The following is a 21,937-nucleotide window of genomic DNA, read 5'->3' as shown; positions in this document are numbered from 1 at the left end:
AAACTCAAGTGTACATTTGCCAATACCGACATTGCCTTTTTTGTCTATCCCTGTCCGGTCGATTGTCCCAAACGCCCTGTCCATGCTGTCCATGTCGTATGCCATCGTCTCCGTGCCTGTAAGCTGCCTCACGACAGCCGGAACATGCCGCCGAGACGCTTGGAGATGCGTCCGAGCAGACTGCGCTTGGGTGCCTCTTGCAGCTCGGTGACGAGGTCGGTGTAGTAGGTCGGGTTGCTGCGGGGCGTCATCAGCGTTCCGGTGATGCGGTTCTGGATGGTGGAATTGGTCAGTCAGTCTTGTTTCTACCCGTCAAGCAAAAGAGCAATGCTGGAAGACTCACCGCTTTCTTGTACCGGTCGTCTAGCAGAGAGAAAAGGGCGTTGATCTGGCGCAGCTGCTGCAGATCCGAGGGCGGTGCGGGCGCGACAGCAGACAGTGCGGCCGCGTCTTTGCCATCAACGAGACTTCCGCTGGGACGAAGAATGGGCCGGGCGAGCGAGCGACCGGCTAGACGGTCGGCCAGGTGCTTGGACAGAATGTCCGGCAGCTGCACGTCTGGCCGCAGGTCATCCTTTGGCCAGCGGCCGATGGCCGCCTTGTACTGCTTCTGGAGAGCCTGAAAGGTCAGAATTGGGGGTGTGCGAGGCGGCGACCGTGGACGCATGCACCTACACTTTTCAGACTGCCCGACATGGTGACTGTGCTGTGTATCGGCTGGTCTGCACGTCGTGATGCTGCTGGCCTGACGAAAGCCGTCTTCAATTTTTCGCCATGACCACACGGCGGAAAGCGCGGCGTCTCATTGGCTGCACGTGGTCTGCTCGGTTCTGCGGGTTTCGCATGCAGCCCCGCTTACTTAATCTGTTGCCTCAGGCCCCGGTTTTCCCCCCCTTGATAGTGGGTAAATGGGTTTGCATGACGCTTCGCCACACTCAAAGGCTCCAAAGGTCCGGCCTTTGTCGTCAGCCGGTCATACCGAAGGGCCGTCTTTACCAATCTGCTTGGCCGTGCGATTCGCAATCAGATCGAGGCCGACGCCATTTGCCATCTGAAATTGCCATTACCCTTTTTCTTCTCTTCTCTCCTTGTTCTCGTCTCTCTCTCGGTCTTGTCCTGCCCGTTTTTCGGCTGTTGGTCCTACTCGTTCATTTGCCGCTCATTCCAACAGACTCGCCTTCGTCTCGTCGTCCCTTTGTCTCCCTTTTATCATCTGGCGTCGAACTGTCGCGTTGTGCGCTCTGTCAGCAGTTATTCAGCGACGATAGTTCACTCGATTCTGCGCATCCGTCCGATCCCGACGACACTTTGTTATCGCACTGAAATCCGATACCCGACGATTCACTCAAAACACACTCGAAACACAATGTCTGCACGGTACGAACGAGTCAGCGGCCACGATGCCGAAGAGCCAACGCTGCCGCGGTTGCAGCAGGCGGTCCCCCAGTCGCCTCCGCCGTCGTTTCGATCGCGGGCATCGTCACGGTCGCGGCGAAGTGCTGTGGCGGATCCGACGCTGGCCGATGCCTTTGACACAGACGGCGACCACGACAGCAGCGACGAGGATGAGGCCGACGACCGGCAGCGGCTGGTGCGGCAGTCATCGGCGACAAACAGCAGCAACAACCCGGGAAGCACGACGACAACAGCAGCAGCAGCAGCAGCAACTAGGCCATCGGCGGCTGTTCCCAGCTCTAACCGCGTCTATGGCGGCGGCATCCAGTCGGACGGCGTGTTTTCCAACCTGACGGCAAAGCCAGAAGCAGGCGTGGAGAAGGAGGAGCAGCCACCGGTAGGCAACCGTCGGACGGACGTCTTCTTGTGTGCATCTCGTTTCCTGGCTGACCCTTTTTTTCTTCTTCTTTTTTTAGACCTACGAACAAGCAGCGGCAGATTCGGCTCCCCCTTACTGGGAGACGACGATCCTGGCGCCAGGGCTGGGCGGCTCGGACGAGGTGTATGTGGACGGCATGCCGGTCGGATCCGTGTTTTCGTTTGTGTGGAACGGCATGATCTCAATGTCCTTCCAGGTGGTCGGCTTCCTGCTGACGTACCTGCTGCACTCGACACACGCTGCCAAGAACGGGTCACGGGCCGGCTTGGGCGTCACCCTGATCCAGTACGGCTTTTACATGAAGAGCACGGCGAACGGTGGAGACGATGGGGCCGGCGGCAGTGGTGGCATGTCGGCGGCCGGAGCAGCAGCAGCGTCTGGCGGTACTGGTGTCGAGGGTTACGCTGCGCCACCAGACCCGAACGCACACAACTTTGACCCGAACGCGGTTAGCAGCTCGGGCGGTGGTGCACACGGGGCGGCGGCGAGCCTGCAGGAGATGGCCAGCTCGGAATGGGTGGCGTACGTGCTGATGATTGTGGGGTGGTTCATTCTGATTCGGGCTGTCAGCGACTACCTGCGGGCTCGGCGCCATGAGCAGCTGGTGCTGCAGAGCCCGGACCGGGGACTAGGCGTGGCTGTGATTGCCGAGGGCGAGCAGCCAGAGCAGGCGGTATAGAGGTGGTTGTGGTGAGTGAAGGGCGAGCCAGGTGCGTGGAAGGAGGGCAAGCGAGCATGATGAAGGAAAGAGGAGGATGGAGGTAATAGATGGTGTGTAGTCTTCTGCAGAGCCCAGTCGTTGGCTTTCCCTGTTTGGTTTCCTTTGTCTTTCTGGCCCCTGGCCGTGTATCCTCTAGCGTGCAGCGCAAATCGATTCTTTTGTCGTTGAGTATGAGGAGAGTTGGGTTCTGTTGGGAGTTGCCGATGGATGGGGCGGTCAAGTGCGCTGTCTTTGGTGTGGTCATGTGAGCTGATGACCTCATCCAAATGCATTACTCATCGTTATTTGTCTTAACCACGAGCTTCTTTTCTGTATCTACAATCCAAACGCGCGCAGGCGAAACGAAGACGACAATCTTCCGCTGCATGTTGGCCTGCAAGGCTGTGATAACCGGCTGCTGTGAATGTGTCTGTGGTCTGGCCGTGACCGTGCAATCGCCCCTGTCGTCGGTATCGAGTCGGTTTGCATCGTCTCTTTGTTTCCCGTCTTTTCCGCCGTCGCGCTCGCGCCCCGGTACGATGGCCTGGCGCAGCTCTGGCGCGACGAACGAGGAGCTGGTGGCCAACCTGGCGGGCCACGGGATGCTGCCATCGGCCGACACGACGAGCACGGCCGTGGACGAGCGTGCACGGGCGGCCTTTCTGGCAGTCGACCGGGCGGACTACGCACCACGGCGGCCATACGACGACGCGCCACAGGGCATTGGCTATGGCGTGACCATCTCGGCGCCGCACATGCACGCGCTGGCGGTGAAGCACCTATGGCCGTACGTGGTGCCGCGGGCAGGCGAGCGGGCGCCGCGCGTGCTGGACGTCGGGGCCGGCTCAGGCTATCTGACGCACGTCCTGGGAGAAATTGTGGGCGACGGCGGTTTTGTGCTCGGGGTTGAGCACATCCCGGCGCTGTGCCGGCTGGCCGAGACGAACATGCGCAAGAGCGCGGGCGGACGGGCGCTGCTGGACAGCGGACGGGTGGTGCTGGCCGTCGGCGATGGGAGACGGGGAGCAGCGGCACTGGCTGGGGTCGAGATGGATCTCGTGGCCAGTGACAGCAGGTTTGACGCCATTCACGTCGGGGCCGCCGCCACAGAGGCTCACCAGGCGCTCATCGACCAACTGCGGGCACCTGGCCGCCTGTTCATCCCGCTCGAGGACGTCGACAGCGGGCTGCAGCACCTCTGGACGATCGACAAGGACGTCGACGGGACGGTCAGGCGGACGAGGCTGTTTGGCGTGCGGTATGTTCCGCTGACGGATGCGCCGGAGGTCCTGTGAAGACGCCGTTACAGACTCCGTATACAGTCATGATTGGCAGGCAAAGAAAGACTACATTGTACGGAGTACGTGACTCGGATGCCTGGCCTGCTGGACCAGCCATTCGAGTCTGGCGACGGTGTGCTGCACGTTCTCATTACGTTTCAAACGTCAAAAAAGGCGCAGCCTTGTGTCCATATCCACTTGTTCAGGGATCGGCATTGCCGGGTTATGCAGGCTGTGCAGCAAGGTAGAGCCGTTTTAACGCATAAGATCCACACAGCCTCAGGGGGCCCTCAGCGGAGTTCTCGAATACGAGCGAAGCTCATTTAGCTCGCCGTGGCGCTCGTATAATGGCACGAGCGCAGGACGGTGTGGTCTTTTTTACACCGTTGTTTATGCGGAGAAAGAAGTATAAATATATAGGGCAGAGTTCATCATGGCCACAGTTGTCGAGGATTTCCCAGTGATCTCTATTCGCACAGAAGAGTTCTCCAGGTCCAAAACAACGACAAGCAAAGATGAAGTCTGTTCTGCCCCTCGCGTGTCTTCCCGGCACTCTTGCAGCCGTGTTCGAGCTGCCGGTCTGGATCCGGAACACCTACGTATGTACTGCAGCTGTCGCGGGACAGGGGAAGACAGGAAAGACCTTGGCTGACGGGTGATCGCACACAGGCCGTCGTGGAGATTGAGGCCGGAACGCCGCCCGTCTCGCACTACCTCGAGTTTGACACGGGCAGCTCGAGCACATGGATGGCCTCGTCCGACTGCGTTGCCGACCCGAGCGCATGCCCGAACTCCAGCGGCTACAAGCGTCCGGGCTACGATGCCAGCGCGTCGTCGACGTCGTCGTCGCTGAACACGACCGCCTCGATCGGCTACCTGGGCGGTACCACCGGCGGCAGCGGTGCCAAGGACATGTTTGCCATGCCGTCGGCACCCAAGGACACGTGGGCCCAGACGTTCCTGGCCGTGAACGAGAGCTCGTTTGCGGCCCTGCCGGGCGACGGGTTCCTGGGCCTGGCCTTTAGCACCATTGCCGAGGGCGAGACCACGACACTCGTCGAGACGATGATGCAGGATGGCCTGCTCGATGAGCCTCGTTTCGCGCTGTACCGCGGCTCCGAGACGAACGACACGGGCAGCAGTCCGGGCAACGGCATGCTGACCGTCGGCGGCTCGCACGAGGACAAGTACGTCAACGGCTCTCTGGCCTGGACGCAGCTGCAGTACCCCGGCAGCGAGGCCCAGCTGTGGCGCACGGCCATGCAGTCGGTCGTCAGCCGGCGGCCCAATACGGCCAATACCACCTTCCTCGACGTCAACGACTGCTGGGCCGTGTTCGACACCGGCGCCGGCGGCATCACCGTGCCCGATCGGCTGATCGACCAGATCTACGAGAGCATCGGCATGAACTACACCGCCATCCTCAACGGCGACGTCATCCCGCTGTGCGAGGACTTTACCGACGACTGGGGCATCACCGTCTACATTGGCGACTTTGTCCCGGCCACCGAGCTGACCATCACCGGCTCCATGCTGAAGAACCCTGGCTTTGCCGACGGCGAGGCCAAGTACTGCTGGCCGCCCTTTGACAGCAACGAAGCCGATGGCCTCTTCCTCTTCGGCAACAGCTTCCTCCAGCACTTTTACACCGTCTTCGACTTTGGCGGCAACCTGCCGACCAACTACAGCGCCCGCATCGGCCTTGGACCCCTCAAGGACGAGTACAAGCCGGTGCTATAAGCAGGCAGAGATACATATACATATAGACTTTAATTATTGGCCTAGCGTGCATGGGAATGACATACAAAGTCGAACCCTCCGTTCTGAACAGCGAGTGTAAGGTGTGATTCAATATTATTCGCGTAGGTTCCCTTCTAGATCTGCTGGTCATCATAGTAATCGTCTCCACAGCCAAACTCATCTCCCTGTCCAGCAAAGCCGGCACCATCCAGGTCGAGAATGGACGACGGGCAGTCGGCAAGCCACTGTCGGGCGTGGATGCTACTACCGGGGTTCGTGAACAAGACCTTTAGATAAGGACATCTTCGCGCATGGAATGATTGGACCAGGTCCTTGAAAAAGTCCACGAGCGTATTGAACTCGGGTGCCGCGGGTCCTTCTTCCAGCCGCCAGACGCCGTCGATGAGGATCACAACCCTGTGGCCGACCGAGGCGGCGTCGGAGACGAGACGGGCGAGAAGCCTGCTGAGAGCGCTGGGGTCACCGCGGCTCAGCTCTTCGATGAACGAGAGGTCAATGAACGAGAGGTCGAGCGCATCGGCCGGCAGCTGGTACAGGATCTGCGCGGCGAACGACCGCATTATGCCGACGATGCTGGCGAACAGGTCGCTGGGCACAGCGTGCTGGCCACAGAGGTGCATCGCCGCGATGTCGTAGCCGCTTCTGTGCCGCTGCAGGGACACATAGAGGGCACACGTCAGGAGCGTCAGCGGCGACGCCATCTCCTGCTCTTGCTCCAGCTGTAAGTGGCCGTTGATGTAGAGGATCTGGGGCTCGGGGCCCTGCAGCCAGCTGGCAAATGTCGATTGTGACAGGAGCTGGACGATGTCGGAGGAGTCGAGCGGCTTGGATGACGCCTGGTCGATGTCGATGAGGGCGACCTGCATGTCTGCCTTTGCAAGGCCTCCATTGACGAAAGAGGGCTTTCCAGGCGGATGCTGCACTGCGGTGATGAGTGGGTTCGATCTTTTGCCAACGACGGATGGGTTGGCGAATACGCACCCGCTGCATGGATGGCCTTTTCATCTATCCAGGCCAGCATGATTTCCACACCTTCGAGGATTCCAACGTACAAGCTCTCGGCTGCCTCCCATAGGGCTTTGTCGTCTGAATACAGCTGCACGTATCCTTTTGTGTCCTGAACGAGCTCTGGTAGGCCCTGCAAACAATTGGTGATCTTCTTCCTGAAAAGACAAAATCGCACCTTTCTTATTGGCCAAGATGAGCAGCGACACCACCGAAGAATCCTCCACCAAGACTTCGGGTGCTTCCTCTCTGGCACCTAGCACGGCATTGTCTCTCGAAACCAGCGTGACTTTGGTGAGCATATGCCTCCTGACGATATTTGTGCTGGAATTGGACTTTACTGACCATTACGCCCTCGCTTTCTACACAGGCCGTGTCTATTGATGACAATGATGCATCTCCACCGCACTTGCCCGGCTCGTCCGAGGAGAGCCAGCACCCGGTGGATCCTAAAGTACCGGGCAAGAGTGATGGTATCCGCGACGAGCCTGAGGCAAATGTAGCGGAACCCACCAGAAGTGAGATCGAAGCTCGTTTTGCGACCCTTCGCAGGAAGTTACGCTATGGCGATTACATAAGCGAATCGCGCCTCTTTGACGACGACGACAAGGCCACATTTCTTCTCAAGTCCATGAGATCGGTGCAGTGGATTCACGAAGCTCTCACCGCCCTGAACACAAAGAAAGAGCCCGAGGAGCCCGAGCCGACAGTGCGTCTTATCGCTACCCCGGAGGCCAAGCATTTGACATGGAAAGAATGGGAGGCGTCGTCGGGATCTAACAGTGTGCCGCACTCGGCCTTGTACATCTTGTCTGAAGAACCGTCTTCATCGTCTGGGCCAACCGCAACGCCACCGATGGGAATGTCCGAATTTCACAGTACTAATCCGAAGGCCCTTCGAGCAATTCCATGGCCAAGCAGCTACCGTCGCGCATCCGCATTTGTTCGTTGGCGGCCAAAAGGATTATCGACACGATGTTTGACGACAATATACCTTGGAGCAGCAACTGCCCGATTGTACTTCTGCGTCCATATAAGCTGCTGACTTATTACGACCAGAAAATTCGAGATCGTCTGTCCGAGCTTGAAAAGTCCTGCAGCGACCATCTCCAACAGACGGCCGACGAGAAGGAGGCCGAGATTGAGACTGGCGGTCGCTTCGAAATCGAAGGAACGCAGATCTTTGCTACGGGCACAAACTGGAGCACCCTCACGCTGAAAGAAAAGCAGGAGGCTGCCAAGGACCTGCGCGTCGTGGTATCGTTTATGGACGAGTACCTTGCACCGCTGGCGCCTTCGGGACTTCTGTTCAGGGCCGAACGCCTTGTACGCTTCAGCGAACTCTGGCACTTCTTGATTCCTGGCAGCCTAGTTTACGTCCGCGACCGGACCGTTCCGCAGAAGATCTGGAAGGTGCTGCAGGGATCTGGTGGCCGCAGGCCTTTGTCCACCAATTCGGACTCTGCTGATGCGCTGGCGTTGGGCGCTCGCTGGCTCCGAGAGAAGCGCAACCCGTTCAGTCTGGACTGCTACTATATCGATTACGACGGCACCGACTTTGTGCGCGTCATCCGGACCTTCACCATCGAGGAGTTCCCTGATGCGCAGCAGGCAAAGTTGCTCCAGATCCTACCGATCTCAATCGCGGAGCAGGAGGGGCTCGTCAAGGAAAGAGACCTGATGGAGAGGGGGAAGGCTTTCATAAAATGCGCGACTATGCCCTACAAGTACATGTACTACCGCGGCCGGAGTCTGAGCCATGCCCCCAATGGGGACGTGTTGACACGGCCTTTTCCAGGAAGCCTCGGGAGCATCGCGGTGCTCTCCGATTTCATCGAGAGTCCTGTAGTGGTGGACTTTGAGAGATGCCTTCAGCTCGTACCGGACTGGAGCCCGACAAGGTCGACCGAGGAGCTGCTCAAGGGACCGGAGAACGAATTGAATGGCGACGGAGCCGACGATAATATAGAAGACGACCGCGTCTGGGATGTTCGCATGGTTGAAGACATGATCGAGATCACTGACCCCCCCCCGAGAGAAGCTGAAGGAAATACTACCAAAGAAGGAGGCATGGGAAGATCTTCAGATCAACCTTTCGCACAAAAAGGTCATCGAGTCGCTGATGCGGTCTCATTTCGAGAAGAGCAAGTCGCAGCGCCGTCAGTTTGACCTGATCCAGGATAAGGGTAAGTGCAGACAATCTGAGGATTCTTATCGATCGTGGAGTAGATAATAACACAAGACGTCTTTTACAGGCAAAGGCCTCATCATACTGCTGCATGGTGTTCCCGGGGTCGGAAAGACCTCCACTGCAGGTACGTAATTGACCGGTTAGAATGAACGTATGGAGCAGAACGTTCTGAAGAGTTGTGTCTAATTTGCGAATACAAAACATAGAAACGGTGGCAGAGTATTACAACAAACCTCTGCTGCCGATCACGTGCGGTACGTTCCCATCTATCTAAATGTCCGACATTCCTTGCAATATGTGAAGAGACTGATGGTGACAGGCGATTTGGGGCTCACCCCACAGGACGTTGAGAAAAACCTGCAAAAATCGTTCGCGCTTGCCCAGGCATGGCAGTGCGTCCTCCTGCTGGACGAGGCGGATGTGTTCCTGGCTGAAAGAAGTCGCGACAGCATCGAGAGGAATGCTCTGGTGTCCGTCTTCCTACGCGTCCTCGAATACTACGAGGGAGTCCTTTTTCTTACGACCAACAAGGTCGGTTCATTCGATGAGGCCTTTAAGTCGCGCATCTCCATGGCCCTTTACTATCCACCGCTGTCTATGGATCAGACTCTGACCATCTGGAATACGCAGATACAGCACACCCGCAGCAACAGCAAGGCTGCCGCGCCCGACGACCCGACGCAGCATATTAGCTTTGATGAAAAGGAAATAACACAGTTCGCGTTGAAGCTGTGGAAACCAGCAGGATAGGAGACCGGAGTTCAAGCCGGTGTGGAATGGCCGGCAGATCCGCAACGCCTTCCAGACCGCCGTCGCGCTCGCCGAAGTCCAGCAGAAAGTGGGGATGGGAATCAAGGTGACAGAGTCGCACTTCGAGCAGGTTTCGCTGGTGTCGAACGAGTTTAATACTTACCTGTGGCGGACGAAGCTGCAGCGTGGTGACGACGTGCTGAATCTGAAGAAGGGGTACCGCGACGACACGTTCCGGGACACAGTGCCGTCCTATGCAAACGATGGCTACGCGAACAATCTCGCGATGGCGACCATGCAGAACTTCACACCGCAGGCTACAGGCGCTCCCGGTCCGAGCTACCCAGTTTCGAGCATGCCCATATGGGGTAGCCACAGGCAGGATGGCAGTGGGCAGCCAGCGCAGGCTAACAATGCCTCTTTCATGCCTGGCTTCTCTCCCTTTGGAACTCAGCAGCCGCCACAGCAGCAGTCATCGTTTCAGGCGTCGGGATACCAGCAACAGCCAGCACAAACATCGGTCTATGCTCAGTCCGGCCAGCAGCAGCAGCAGCAGCTGCCGGCCAGCTACGGCAACGCGGGAGGACAGAGTTTTGCCGGTGGCGGTCCCGCGGGATCGGGGGCCCTACAGCAGGGACAAAATCAAGGCTTGCCTTCACAGCAGTCCTTGTATAACCATCATGGCTATTCTGGATGATAGGGACCGCCAAGATTTTAAGGGCCGTATGCACGGAACAAAGGCTGAGAGAACAACAGGCCCGTATATGTTGCAGTATCATTCGTCTTCGTTTTTCGTTTATTTGTTCACCGCTTTGAGCCGTTGCTTTCATGTTGATTAGTGTAAATAGTAGCCAGTCATTCGTTTGTGTGGATATCTTTATAATGCTGCAAGACATTAGTTTGAATTGGAAGTAGAACAACGTGATAGTTGGCATAGTTCCAGTTCTTTCGACACTCTTTTCATGCTGGCGCAATAAGCATTCTTTTGGCCTTCAAAGTTATAGCACAGCTTGGAAATTGAGTTTTTAGCGACAAGGGATATATTGTTGTGGGAGAGACTCAAAGCTGCCTATGTAGATCTAATCCTTAATGCATACTGGCACACAACTACGACGAATTGCTGTTGTCAGCACAGGAAAAGGCACCTCCAATTAGACCGCTGGCATAGGCATCAATAATGTTCTGGACCACGCCATAGGTGCCGCCGACGGTCAAAAAGGCAGCTAGCAGAATCAACAGCCAGTTGAGCCAGTACGCAGAGGCCTGCCAGAAGCCACCGGTGCGGTACTGCGGGTGATCGTAGATCCAGAGGTAGCCGGGAAGACCGAGGGCCAGGGGTGCAAAGGTAAGGCTGCCGGCAAGGGCGAGGAGATAGTTGAAGATGGGGATGCCATTGGCGAGGAGGAAGGAGATGACGGACATGCCGAAGGTGCAGGCGAGCCAGACGGCCCAATGAACGGGGCCACTGTCCTGGAGATGTTTGGAGTTGCGCAGGATGCGCACAAAGAGATACTTTGCGGCGACGTGGACGTAAAGACAGGCAGATACGAGCAGGCCGATCATGGCGATGCCGTAGGAAACCTTCTTGATGGTGGTGCCAGCGGATCCGAGCGAGGGTGAGGCGACCCACTGGCCACACCAGCGGTAGACGACGAGCGAGAAGCAGAGGTACGAGGCCGTGACAATGCTCATGCAGAGGTACACAGCCTTGTTGTAGTCGCGGGGACGGCGCATTTCGGACATGACAGGCAAGAAGGCAGACGTGCCGGCACCCGAGCAGAAGATGGTGGCCACGGACGTGATGCCGGGACAAAGGTCGGGCTGCCAATGGCATGGTAGCCAAGGTCGTAGTCGCCAGTTTGGGGAGCCGAGGCAGGCCGGTCACGAGTGGTGACACCGATACTAAGGAGGGGGGGTTAGGGGGGAAAATAGAAGAAGAGCGAAGAGAAAATCGGCGAGAAACGTACACTACAATAAAGACGGCAATATACACAGACGCGAAGCCGGCCCACGTCAAAAAGGCAATCTTCTCAAACTTGCGCACACTGGCCAAGATGAAGACGGCCACCATGGCGACGAGCATAAAGTAGTTGGTGCAGATCGCGTGGTCAGACAGCGCGTTGAGCCCGACTGAAGCCCCAAAGATGCCTGAGGCGCCGACGATGGCGTACGTGACGAGAAAGAGGACGCCGACGATCTCGCGCAGCCACGGGCCACCGACAACATGGGCCATGTCGGCAATGGAGTGGCAGCCAGCATGGGCATTTCGGAAGTTGCCCTGCACAATGGCACAGTACGTGTTGAGGCCCTGCCAGCCGAGCACGTTGACGGCGCCGGGAAAGGCCCCGAGCACGTACATGGTCGAGGGGATGCTCAGGACGCCGGTGGCAAAGATGACTGGTCATCGACGTCAGCGTGGGAGCGCCTGCACGGTCTAGAAGCGACAGACTGCCTACCCTTGAGAAAGATGACGGAGGCGTGGATCCAGCTGACGGTGCGGAAGTCCACGTTGCCGTCACCCCTCTTGAAGACCTCAAAGGCCTCGTCCGCGTTGTCCATCTTGGCGGCCTCGATGCTGCTGCTGCTGGTGCGCACAGGCGCGGCCTCGATGGCATCGACGCCCTTTTCCTCGGTGGCTGCCATGATGCAAGTCTGCCTCTTCCGTTGGAGGATTGAGTACGGCCAGGAGGATGTGAAGTGAAGAGCAGACGATACGGGCAGTGGGCTGCGGCTACGGAGGTTCAAATAGCATCGCCGTGGATGCAGGAAGCCGGAGAGACTTGCTTAGCCCTTGTCCGAACCGTATCTTAGCATTACCCCAAGCCGTACGATGGCTTGGCAGACCCACTCCTTCAAGCCTGGGGTCACTTTGCACCGTTGCAAAGATAGCAGGCTGTCCGGCAAGCATCCATCATGATACATATCTCTTTGCCTTATCCAATCACGGCCCAAGAGGGATAGTCGAATCCGGGGTTGCAGCTAATACGGCAATGTTGGATAAGAGGAATCGGAGAATTTCGTGCAAGTCTATTGGCCGCAGATATTGTTGGGGTCATTCGGGGTCAGCGTGTATTTACCCCAAGATAAGAGACGTACGACTGACATGAAATACGACGTGTGATAAGACGGTAACTAGGAGATATTATACATCACAATGATTAGATACAGCTTGAAATGATGAGCGTCTCCGGGGAAAAGGATACTCTAAATGCAATGTAGGATCATGCAAAATATTGTTGATGGGTACTAAGTAAAATGTAAAGCATCCACCGCAACGATCACTTCTTTGCAAGCATCAGTCCTGGAGTGGCCGGCAAGGCTGCCCCCGGATCCGGGTCGTTCTTCTTCTTGAACTCGTCGCAGATCTCGGCCATGGTGACAAACTCGACGCCCTCGTGGCGTTTCATGTGCTCGATGAGTCGTTCGTGCATCAGCAGGGCGTGCGGCCGACCCGAGACGTCTGGGTGGACGGTGAGGGGGAAGATGAATTCATCGTATTCGCGGTAGAAGTAGTCAAAGTGGTCGCGCCAGAGATCCTCGACGTCGCGCGCGTTGACGTACCCATGGCTGTTGGGTGCCGCCTTGATGAACATCATTGGCGGCAAGTCGTCGAGGTACCAGTTGGCAGGGATCTCAACGAGACCGGTCTCTTTGCCCCGGACGAGCGGCTTCATCCATGTGGCCGCATCAGCCTGGCTGTAGTCGATCTTGGTCCAGGTGTCGCCTGTGCGCAGGTAGTAGGCCTGACAGTCGTGGTGGCTCATGCTGTGGTCGTACTCGAGGCCGTAGTCCAGCAGCAGCTGCGCGCCCTCGACGCTGGTCTCCCACCACGGCGCCACGCTGCCACGCGGCGGGCGGCCGCCGCAGAAGTCGGTTAGCAGGCGGTACGTCCGGTCGAGCACCTGGCGCTGCTGGTCCAGCGTCATGTCCGTCGGGTTCTCGTGCGAGTAGCCGTGCAGGCCGATTTCGTGGCCGGCATCCCGCACGGCCGCCATGTCGTCCGGGAAGGTCTCGAGCGAGTGGCCCGGGATGAACCAGGTGGCCTTGATGTCATACTTGGCAAATAGCTGGAGCATGCGCTGCGTGCCGATGGTGCCGGCAAAGTAGCCTGTCTCGGTCAGCTGCGGTCGGCCGTTCGAACGACGCAGACGAGCGCATACCTCTGCTGATGTCGTTGGTCGAGTCTTCTCCTCCATACGAGCCTAGCCAGCCCGAGACGGCATCGACATCGACGCCGTAGCTTACAAGAACTCGCTTCTTTCCCATTGTAGAGTCGGCTGAAGTAAGACAGGGCCGGATAGAGACGTTTCCGTAGCAAGGCCGACAATGAACAAGACACTGACAAGAAGGTAGCTTAGCGTGTCTGGAATGGACTTTGGGCTGAAAGCCAAATTGGTTAGTTTTGGGGCCGTCTCTCCAAATGAACAGCTCCAAGATACGATTTGGGGTTTGAAAAATCAGAATTACGTTTCCGACTATGAGTACGGAGCAGTCTGTTCTATGGTCTCCATTGGTCTGCCTAACAGATGGCCATCAGAGCTTCGTAGAGTAATAACGTAACAGAATGAAGCAGCTGACCCCATTTCCTGCTAACCCCAACTGCCTTCAAGACATATGTCACGACAGCTTGTTGCAAAGACCAAATCTCTCCTCTGTCGTCCATGTCTACACCAGCCAATATGTCTGTCTTTTTCAAAGACATTAGTCCGTGAGTGCCATACAGCCAAGTCATGTGCTCCTTGCTGACTAAGCCCCACAGAAACAACCCAGTGCGAAGTGGCGATGTAGAGAGGCTGCTGGCGCCGCTGGGACTCATGATCCCGGAAGACGAATCAGCCGAGTACTGCACGCTGCTAGCGGCGGTGCACGACTGTGCCGAGCGGATCAGCGCGCTGCCCGACTACCAGCCAGCGCCAGATCTGGAGAGATATCCGCGCGAGAACGTGCGGGTGCCGTTGCCGGACGAGCAGGAGCACGGCCACGCCTGGGCGCATCGTTTTCTGATCCGCGGGCGACGAGAAGCGAGCGAGAGCAGCGTCAGGAAGCCAGCTCTGGCGGGCTGGCGGGTGTGCGTGAAGGACTGCATTGCCGTGGCAGGCGTGCCGCAGTTCTACGGCACCGATGCGTTTGGGCCATGGACCCCATCGACAGACGCGACCGTGGTGCAGCGAGTGCTGGAGGCGGGAGGCGATATCCACGGCACGGCGACGTGCGAGCACTTTTGCAACTCGACGAGCTCGTTTACAAGCGCCCAGGGCACCGTGGAGAACCCACACCAAATCGGCTACTCATCGGGCGGCAGCACATCCGGGGGGGCTGCCCTGGTGGCCGGTGGCCAGATGGACTTGGCTCTGGGGACAGACCAGGGTGGAAGCATCCGCGTGCCAGCAGCTCTGTGTGGTTGTGTCGGTCTGAAGCCTACACACGGCCTAGTGCCGTTTTCCGGGATCACGAGCGGCGACCCGGTCGACGACCATGCTGGCCCGATCTCCCGGACTGTCCTCGAGACGGCTGTCTGTTTGGACGTTCTGGCCGGCTACGATGGTCTCGACGACCGCGCCCTCGGCGCACAGGTCCACGGGTCGTATGGGTTTGCCGACACCCTTCTCCGGACAACAGCCGCTTCTGCTGGCCGTCTGGATGGCTTCCGCATCGGCCGTCTTGTCGAGGGCTACGACATCGATATCGTGCAGCCGGGCGTTCGACAGCGCTTTCTGGACGCCACCGCCCAACTGACAGCCCTCGGCGCCGTCGTTGAGGACGTGTCCGTCCCTCTGCATCGTCTCGGCCCCGCCGTCTGGACCCTCCAGCAGCGCATGTCTGGTGCGGCCGGCCTTCTCGGTCGAGCCTACGGCCGTCGTGGCCTCCACCTGACCGAGTTTGAACAGGCTCGACTGCCCTGGACGGATCTGTCTTTCGGCCGACTCTTTCCCTCTACCAAGAACACACTCATCAACGGCCTCTATCTCGCCGACAACTTCCCCGGCCTCTACGCCAAGACCATGAACGTGGCCCGCCAGATCGGTGATGTCTACGCAGATCAGCTGCGCTCATTCGACGTTATCGTCATGCCAACCACACCAGCTGTGGCCCCGCGACATGGCCACCGTCGTTCTGTGCTCAGCTGCTTCGAGCCCAGCATCGGCCTGACCACCAATACGGCCGTCTTCAATGTCACCGGCCAGCCAGCCCTGACCATTCCCATTGGCTGGGCTGAGGCTGTCGATAATGCTGCCGTCCAGCTGCCCGTCGGCGTGCAGATCGTAGGTGGTCTCTGGCAGGAGCACAAGATCCTCGCCGTCGGACACGCCTGGGAGAAGAGCCTCGACTGGCGTGAGCAGGGTAGGTAGGGACTTAGGAATGTCCATAAAAGTGCACTTGATAGGTCAGATATATACATAGTTCAGGCATCAATTGATCGTATAGCCTCCATCTACAACCAAGGCATGACCCTGTATAAACGACGCCTGCGCCGAGCACAAGAAGAGCACCGCATCTGCCACCTCTTCGGGCGTGCCCATTCGCTGCATGGGGGCAATGGACACGGCCGGCCGCAAACGCTCCTCGACCTCGGTTGAGCCTGTTGTCATTGGCGTGGCAATGACGCCTGGACACACACAATTGACGCGGATCCCGTCGAGCGAGTAGTCGATGGCATCTGCCTTGGTCATGTTGATGATGGCCGCTTTGGACGCGCAGTATGGCGCTGCACCAGGCCGGGCCACAATGCCCAGCTGGCTGGCAATGTTGACAATGGCGCCGCACTGCTTCGGATGGCTGTCCAGGGGTTTTTGTTGTACCATCTGGCCGAGCGATGCTCGGGAGAAGAGCCAGGTGCCCTTGTAGTTCACGTTGTTGATACGGTCAAACGCACTTGTCGGCGTCTCGTGAGAGCGCAGCGATGCGCCGAGGATGCCGGCACAGTGGACGGAATAGTCTATACGTGAAAATCGCCTCACCACGTCCCCGACAAAGGACGAGACAAAAGCCTCGTCCGACACGTCGCCATCGGCCGCGAAGACCGCCGCGCCGGGGCTGATCTTGCGGATCACAGCCCCCGTCGCCTGCAGCGAAGCCGCATCCAGGTCCGTAATGGCGAAGCGGGAGCAGCCTGCGGCAGCAAAAGCCCTGCTCACGGCTGCTCCGATGCCTAAGAAGACAGTCAGAACGGGACAATAGGGGACGGCAGACGAGACAGGACTCGTTGTTACCTGTGCCGCCTGCGCCACTGATCAGTGCAACACCCGGAAGTCGAGCCAGAGAAGCCATTGCAAGCGTATAAGATGGAATATAGTTTCGATAACGATGTCACTTGCAGGTTGAGCAGTTGCTGGAGGTTGCCAAAGAAGAATTGGTCACGTGCATTTTATGATGACAAACAGAATTACCCCAAGGCCCCACAGCCAAAAAATCAAATTACCCCAGGCCCTCTTTCCTCTTTGTATCCAATCAGCTATCCTTCACCTTTACATCCCCAACACCATCTCGCATGGCCGATGGAGGTGATCCTGACAGTGGACCTCGGAGGCGACGACTCCGACATGTCTCCAGCAGACGTGGAGACAGAGATAAGCTGCGAGAGTGTCCACACTGCGGCCGCACCTTTAAGCGCACGGAGCATCTGGAGAGACACGTGAGGACTCGTATGTGGCCCACGATCTGTGAAGTCTGTTTGGAAGCTGATTGACTGGCGAAAGATACAAAGGAGAAGCCGTTTGGCTGCAACCGATGCGGGGCTACATTTTCACGCCGCGACCTGCTGACGCGACATCGCCGCATTGCTCTTCACGATGATGAGTCAGCAACGGCTGGATCGCCCAGGCAGACGTCTGAGATGGCCGGACCGGAGGTGCACTGGACGCAGCCGTTGACAGAGGCGGATGTGTATGCTGCGGCGGGCGACGCGGCACAACAACACGAAGTGATGGCTTCGTACCAGCCGGCGCTGTCGGGGTCCTTTTTCGAAGGCATCGAGGAGCCAGACAGCAACACCACGTTCGATGCCCATTTCATGGAGTTTGCCAACTTCCTCGACGGCGTGGGGCTGCCGGCCGAATGGAGTCCGTACTTCCACGGCCCCGACAGATACGAAGGCGGACACCCAGAAGCGAGGACCGTTCCAGATGCGTCCACGGCTTCGCCTCGCCCGGCTCCGAGAACACGGCTAGGGACACCGTTCAGCTCATGGCTGCCATCGGCACCGACAGGCAACCGGATCTCCGACAATCTCCCGGACGAGAGTGAGCTCGCTGTGCCAGGCCCGGTCGAGACCAGCGCGGAACACCAGCGGTTCCGGGTGACAGACGAGCAGCGAGCAAGGCTATGTGCCGCCTTGGAGACGTTCCGCGACATTGTCGGCCAAGACGTCCGCATTCCAAGCCGTCATGCCCTCACGCGATACACCTCGTCTTTCTTTGACGGCTTCCACTCCCACCTGCCGCTGATCCACACACCCACCTGGCACTTCTCTGACCACGCCCCCGAGCTGATCCTCGGCATGGCCGCCATCGGGGCCCAGTACTGCTTCGACCACCGCGTTTCCGAGAGTCTGTTCCGTGCCGGAAAGGCCATCCTGATCGAGAGGCTGCTGCACGAGGCCGCCAGCCGCCCGGAGCCGCGGCGAAGCTCGTTTCTGGCCCTCCAGCCGATGGTGTCGTCGTCCGCGCGCGACTGGGGCTCCTGGGATCCGATCGAGTCGGTGCGGGCACTCGTCTGCCTCATGGGATACGCCACGTGGGAGCCAAAGGTCGCGCTGCTGCAGGACTCGTTTGCCCTCCGGGACTTGCTCGCACAGCTGCTCCGGGATGTCAGGCTTGCCGAGGACGAGCGAGAAGACGAAAGAGAGGATTGGCAGGCCTGGATTGCCCGGGAGTCGTCGAGACGGTCCAAGCTGATCGCCTTTTCCTTCATCCACATCCACAGCATCGCCTACAACGTCTATCCGGTGCTGCGCGCCAACGAGATCGGTCTGCGGCTGCCCTGCTCGACCCGCGAGTGGAAGGCGCCCACCGCGGCCCAGTGGCTGCTCGCCCTCCACGGCCGCCCCAAGCGTCAGCTGCTCTTCCAGGACGCCCTCTCGCTGCTCTTCGGCCACGTCGACGGCACCACACCGCTCGACCCCATTCCCACGCCGCTGGGGAACTACGTGCTGCTGCACGGGATCCTTCAGCGGATACACCTCGTGCGCGATCTCGGACTGCCCACAACAGACCATGCAGCTGCATTGCCCAAGGGGGAAGCCGACACTTTAGAGTGAGTTTTCGGTTGTTTTTCTTTTTTTCTTTTTCTCTTTTCTTTTTCTTTTTCTTTTCATATTTCCCTCCATTATTCATCCCCCACTGACCCCCAGACGTGGCCTTCGTTCGTGGACGTCTGGCTGGCAGCAGGCCCCCGAATCGTCCCTCGATCCGAACAATGAGAACGGCCCGATCCCGTTCACGTCTAGCTCGCTTCTCGCACTGGCATACGTGCGCATCTACCTCCATCTTGGCCCCTACCGGAAGCTGGACACGCGCGATCCGGTCGTGATCGCCGAGGCCATCTACCAGGCTCCACAACTGAAGCGCAACGACGGCGTGATTGCGGCCCTGCTCTACGCCACACATATGCTTAGCATACCCGTCCGCCTGGGTGTCGACCGGGTCGCCCGCAGCCAGGCCTTTTTCTGGAGCGTGCGCCACAGTCTGTCTGGACTCGAGTGCGCCATCCTGCTCAGCAAGTGGCTGATGCAGCTGGGAGGAGCTGCAGAGTCGGTTTCTCCTCCGTTAAGTGGTATGCTGTCTTTCTTGTAATTGTGGTGGCTCGACTTTAGCTGTAGTGCTACTTCACTCAGGTAATCATAGCTAACATTCCTAGACAGCGAGGATCGGATCCTGCACTGGGTCCGGACCATTGTTGAAGAAGCCTACAGCGTCATTGATCTGGAGAGTGACAGCTGCGTCGGCACAGATGGACTGCCGCTGTCCGACTTCAAGGACTGTACGAACTTGGGCCTCGCCGTCCTCAAAATCTGGGCCCATTTCTTTCGAAGCAACACCCAGTGGCTGTTTATCAACGTCATCGGCGAGAGCCTGAGAAAGTACCGAGAAATGCTGATCAAGGCTCAGGCGCAGAAAGTAGGATCTATAACTGGCATCTAAGAGGCGGGATAAAGAGCTCCTTGCATAAATGTGAGAGAAGTTTAAAGTGTAAGCACCTCCTGTAGATGAGCATCCAAGAGCGGACCGCACACCATAGACCGGTGATTAAGCCAGTTACTATTTACTCTGACAGTCACTTTTCCGTCGTCACAAGGCTTCAATGTTTCGAGAAACTCTGCACGTGCCACATAAAGCGGGTCTTGGATGTTGTCGAACTAGACCAAAATAGGCTGTACTCTGTACAATATCTGTAGTATCGAGAACAATACACACGCCCAATAGACATATATAATGAGTCGCCTCACTATTGCCTGCAGGTTCTAGTGGATAATTAATATAGTACATAACATGAGAATGCTGATTCCCAGCTGCGGCGGCTGTCTTATGGCTGCATCGATCAGTTGCATGCAACAGCCAGTATTAGTGATGAGGCGAAGATCGTTGTATTCAGAAGGAAGACAGCTATCTGAAGCTAGAGGAAGTCTGGGCTGAAAACTCTGCACTAGAGGTGGTCCATGCACCACCGCGCAACAATTAGTCAATTGACTGAACGAAGTTGTTCTATGGAATACTCCGTAAGTAATACACATTTGCTTAAAAATCGTCCTTTCTCTCTTCTGTGCTCGACTTGCCCTGACACATGACGTTCTTTACGTATCCGTATCCTACGGAGTAAAAGATCCCTTCTTCCACCTCCACCCTAGAATTAACATGCTGCACTCCTAATGACACGGGACAGTCCTTTCAGCCTGTCCGCAGTCTCCACCTGTCGTCCCCCACAAACAATTGTTCTTGTCCGAGCGGATGTCACATGGCACCTCTAAGATCTCGAAATCTAGGCAGTCATCATGCTCTGCCTTATCCTGAGTGATACCAGGCGTGGCTGCAGGACAGGCTTTGCGCAAGCCGGCGTCAAAGCCTGTGAGGCAGTAGTCGCCTTTAGCCCATTTGGTGATAGAAAAGGTGCCGGCCTCGCTCGTTTTGACAGTGCCAGCGATGTGCGTACCGCCATTGGCATTGTTCAGCCAGACCTTGCCGTTGTTGAAGTCGCGGATGTACACCTTGTCGCTGGGGTTGATTGCGTGTGTGCCGTCGCAGCCAAAGCTTTTGCAGAATTGGAAACTACCGGCTGGCGTCTCCCTGGTAGGCGTCCCAAGCTGATAGTCGTTGCCCTTGGAAGTTAAGTACCAGTCTGGGTTTCTCTTGAAGCGGTAGCATTTGCCTGGAAGAGAATAGGTGTCAGTATCGCACAACGTGCTTGCAGGATTTCCTCGATCCGGCCATACCTTCGCGGATGCCAGACTCGCACTTCTTGTGCGGCATCGGCCCCGTACAGACGCCGTTGACCAGTGTGCTTCCCTTGGGACAAGGAGATGGCGGCCAGACCAGGCCACTTGGCCCGGGTGGCGGTGGTGGAGGATAGGGATGTCCACCTGGCCCGGGTGGCGGTGGTGGAGGATAGGGATACCCACCAGGCCCGATCGGCGGTGGTCCCGGTGGTGGCGGCGGTGGAGGGTACTGTTGCCCTTGATTCTTGGGCGGTGGCAGAGGCTGCTGACGACTGTCCTCCGGTGGGTAACACATGCCTCCACGGTACGTATAGCCCGCAGGGCAACAAGAGTAGCCCTCTGCCTCGCAGCCAGACAGCTCGTGGCCTGCGCCGCAACAGTCCCAGGCAGCGCCATTGACACCGGATAGGTGCTGGCTAGGCAGACAGCAGGACACGACCGTTCGGTTGTCGTCAAGCGTCAGGTCCTGGCCGCTCTGCTTGTGGCAGCGCAAAATGCTCTCAAAAGTCGTGTGTGCGTCGCGGATCTTGATCTCCTTATGAACCATGTCGATCGTGTAGGTGCCTGTTATCGGCGTAACTTCGACCAAAGCTCGAGAAAGGGGAATGGCAACACCCAATGCGAGAAGCTCCAGAGTTCCCTTCATGGTGGCGGATGGGAAGAAACGGAGAGAAATATGTGGACGGTAGTAATAGAGTGCGGAGGAGGATGAGGAGAGGATGGTCAAAAACAGCTGACGATCAGGTATGGAACTTCCTGGGTTTTCATATGTCAAACTGACTGTGGACGAGGCGGACTAGGCAGACTCTTCCAAGGTCGATGAATTTTGCCTTGCGCCTTTCCTCCATCGTCCTTCTTCCACTGTCAATATTAGTTACCGGGGTTGCACCTCAGCTTTCCACCACATGAGGCTGAATTCCCACAAAATCATGAAGCAGTGCGTATTGCAATTTCGTGACTCCACTTACAGTCCACTTACAAATCCACT

The 21,937-nt window shown here is 57.7% G+C and overlaps 12 protein-coding genes across 12 annotated transcripts; 6 read left to right on the top strand and 6 right to left on the bottom strand.

Annotated features, from left to right (window-relative positions):
• Positions 1–128: 128 nt before the first annotated feature.
• CMQ_557 (uncharacterized protein) lies at positions 129–696 on the bottom strand (the record flags this gene model as incomplete). The annotated part of the gene is made up of 3 exons (XM_014317636.1): positions 129–272; positions 344–619; positions 676–696. 3 exons carry the CDS (start codon positions 694–696, stop codon positions 129–131), a joined length of 441 nt encoding a protein of 146 aa, XP_014173111.1.
• Positions 697–1,366: 670 nt separating this feature from the next.
• Positions 1,367–2,513, top strand: CMQ_850 (metal homeostatis protein bsd2; the record flags this gene model as incomplete). Its single annotated transcript, XM_014317929.1, has 2 exons — positions 1,367–1,792; positions 1,872–2,513. 2 exons carry the CDS (start codon positions 1,367–1,369, stop codon positions 2,511–2,513), a joined length of 1,068 nt encoding a protein of 355 aa, XP_014173404.1.
• Positions 2,514–3,073: 560 nt separating this feature from the next.
• Positions 3,074–3,829, top strand: CMQ_1594 (D-aspartate O-methyltransferase; the record flags this gene model as incomplete). The annotated part of the gene is made up of 1 exon (XM_014318673.1): positions 3,074–3,829. One exon carries the CDS (start codon positions 3,074–3,076, stop codon positions 3,827–3,829), a length of 756 nt encoding a protein of 251 aa, XP_014174148.1.
• Positions 3,830–4,329: 500 nt separating this feature from the next.
• CMQ_962 (pepsinogen c) lies at positions 4,330–5,554 on the top strand (the record flags this gene model as incomplete). The annotated part of the gene is made up of 2 exons (XM_014318041.1): positions 4,330–4,413; positions 4,484–5,554. The coding sequence occupies 2 exons, from the start codon at positions 4,330–4,332 to the stop codon at positions 5,552–5,554; spliced, it is 1,155 nt and encodes a 384-aa protein (XP_014173516.1).
• Positions 5,555–5,688: 134 nt separating this feature from the next.
• Positions 5,689–6,596, bottom strand: CMQ_1189 (uncharacterized protein; the record flags this gene model as incomplete). Its single annotated transcript, XM_014318268.1, has 2 exons — positions 5,689–6,497; positions 6,557–6,596. 2 exons carry the CDS (start codon positions 6,594–6,596, stop codon positions 5,689–5,691), a joined length of 849 nt encoding a protein of 282 aa, XP_014173743.1.
• Positions 6,597–6,775: 179 nt separating this feature from the next.
• On the top strand, positions 6,776–10,218 carry CMQ_1018 (aaa family ATPase; the record flags this gene model as incomplete). Its single annotated transcript, XM_014318097.1, has 8 exons — positions 6,776–6,874; positions 6,951–7,402; positions 7,483–8,578; positions 8,622–8,766; positions 8,836–8,895; positions 8,978–9,025; positions 9,091–9,302; positions 9,517–10,218. The coding sequence occupies 8 exons, from the start codon at positions 6,776–6,778 to the stop codon at positions 10,216–10,218; spliced, it is 2,814 nt and encodes a 937-aa protein (XP_014173572.1).
• A 410-nt stretch (positions 10,219–10,628) lies between these two features.
• CMQ_443 (amino acid transporter) lies at positions 10,629–12,164 on the bottom strand (the record flags this gene model as incomplete). The annotated part of the gene is made up of 3 exons (XM_014317522.1): positions 10,629–11,342; positions 11,494–11,918; positions 11,978–12,164. The coding sequence occupies 3 exons, from the start codon at positions 12,162–12,164 to the stop codon at positions 10,629–10,631; spliced, it is 1,326 nt and encodes a 441-aa protein (XP_014172997.1).
• Positions 12,165–12,799: 635 nt separating this feature from the next.
• Positions 12,800–13,787, bottom strand: CMQ_1429 (polysaccharide deacetylase family protein; the record flags this gene model as incomplete). Its single annotated transcript, XM_014318508.1, has 2 exons — positions 12,800–13,629; positions 13,682–13,787. The coding sequence occupies 2 exons, from the start codon at positions 13,785–13,787 to the stop codon at positions 12,800–12,802; spliced, it is 936 nt and encodes a 311-aa protein (XP_014173983.1).
• Positions 13,788–14,200: 413 nt separating this feature from the next.
• CMQ_1684 (amidase) lies at positions 14,201–15,871 on the top strand (the record flags this gene model as incomplete). The annotated part of the gene is made up of 2 exons (XM_014318763.1): positions 14,201–14,229; positions 14,281–15,871. 2 exons carry the CDS (start codon positions 14,201–14,203, stop codon positions 15,869–15,871), a joined length of 1,620 nt encoding a protein of 539 aa, XP_014174238.1.
• Positions 15,872–15,931: 60 nt separating this feature from the next.
• CMQ_1657 (short chain dehydrogenase reductase) lies at positions 15,932–16,790 on the bottom strand (the record flags this gene model as incomplete). The annotated part of the gene is made up of 2 exons (XM_014318736.1): positions 15,932–16,671; positions 16,733–16,790. The coding sequence occupies 2 exons, from the start codon at positions 16,788–16,790 to the stop codon at positions 15,932–15,934; spliced, it is 798 nt and encodes a 265-aa protein (XP_014174211.1).
• Positions 16,791–17,010: 220 nt separating this feature from the next.
• On the top strand, positions 17,011–19,660 carry CMQ_692 (c2h2 type zinc finger domain containing protein; the record flags this gene model as incomplete). The annotated part of the gene is made up of 4 exons (XM_014317771.1): positions 17,011–17,164; positions 17,219–18,773; positions 18,871–19,292; positions 19,377–19,660. The coding sequence occupies 4 exons, from the start codon at positions 17,011–17,013 to the stop codon at positions 19,658–19,660; spliced, it is 2,415 nt and encodes an 804-aa protein (XP_014173246.1).
• A 722-nt stretch (positions 19,661–20,382) lies between these two features.
• On the bottom strand, positions 20,383–21,595 carry CMQ_841 (cysteine-rich secreted protein; the record flags this gene model as incomplete). The annotated part of the gene is made up of 2 exons (XM_014317920.1): positions 20,383–20,882; positions 20,947–21,595. 2 exons carry the CDS (start codon positions 21,593–21,595, stop codon positions 20,383–20,385), a joined length of 1,149 nt encoding a protein of 382 aa, XP_014173395.1.
• Between the last annotated feature and the right edge of the window lie 342 nt (positions 21,596–21,937).

Source organism: Grosmannia clavigera, assembly GCF_000143105.1.
Source record: "Grosmannia clavigera kw1407 unplaced genomic scaffold GCSC_140, whole genome shotgun sequence".
Taxonomy (NCBI): Eukaryota; Fungi; Ascomycota; class Sordariomycetes; order Ophiostomatales; family Ophiostomataceae; genus Leptographium; species Leptographium clavigerum.
Note: the sequence above shows the minus strand (reverse complement) of the source record. Positions and strands in the feature narration are given on the sequence as shown.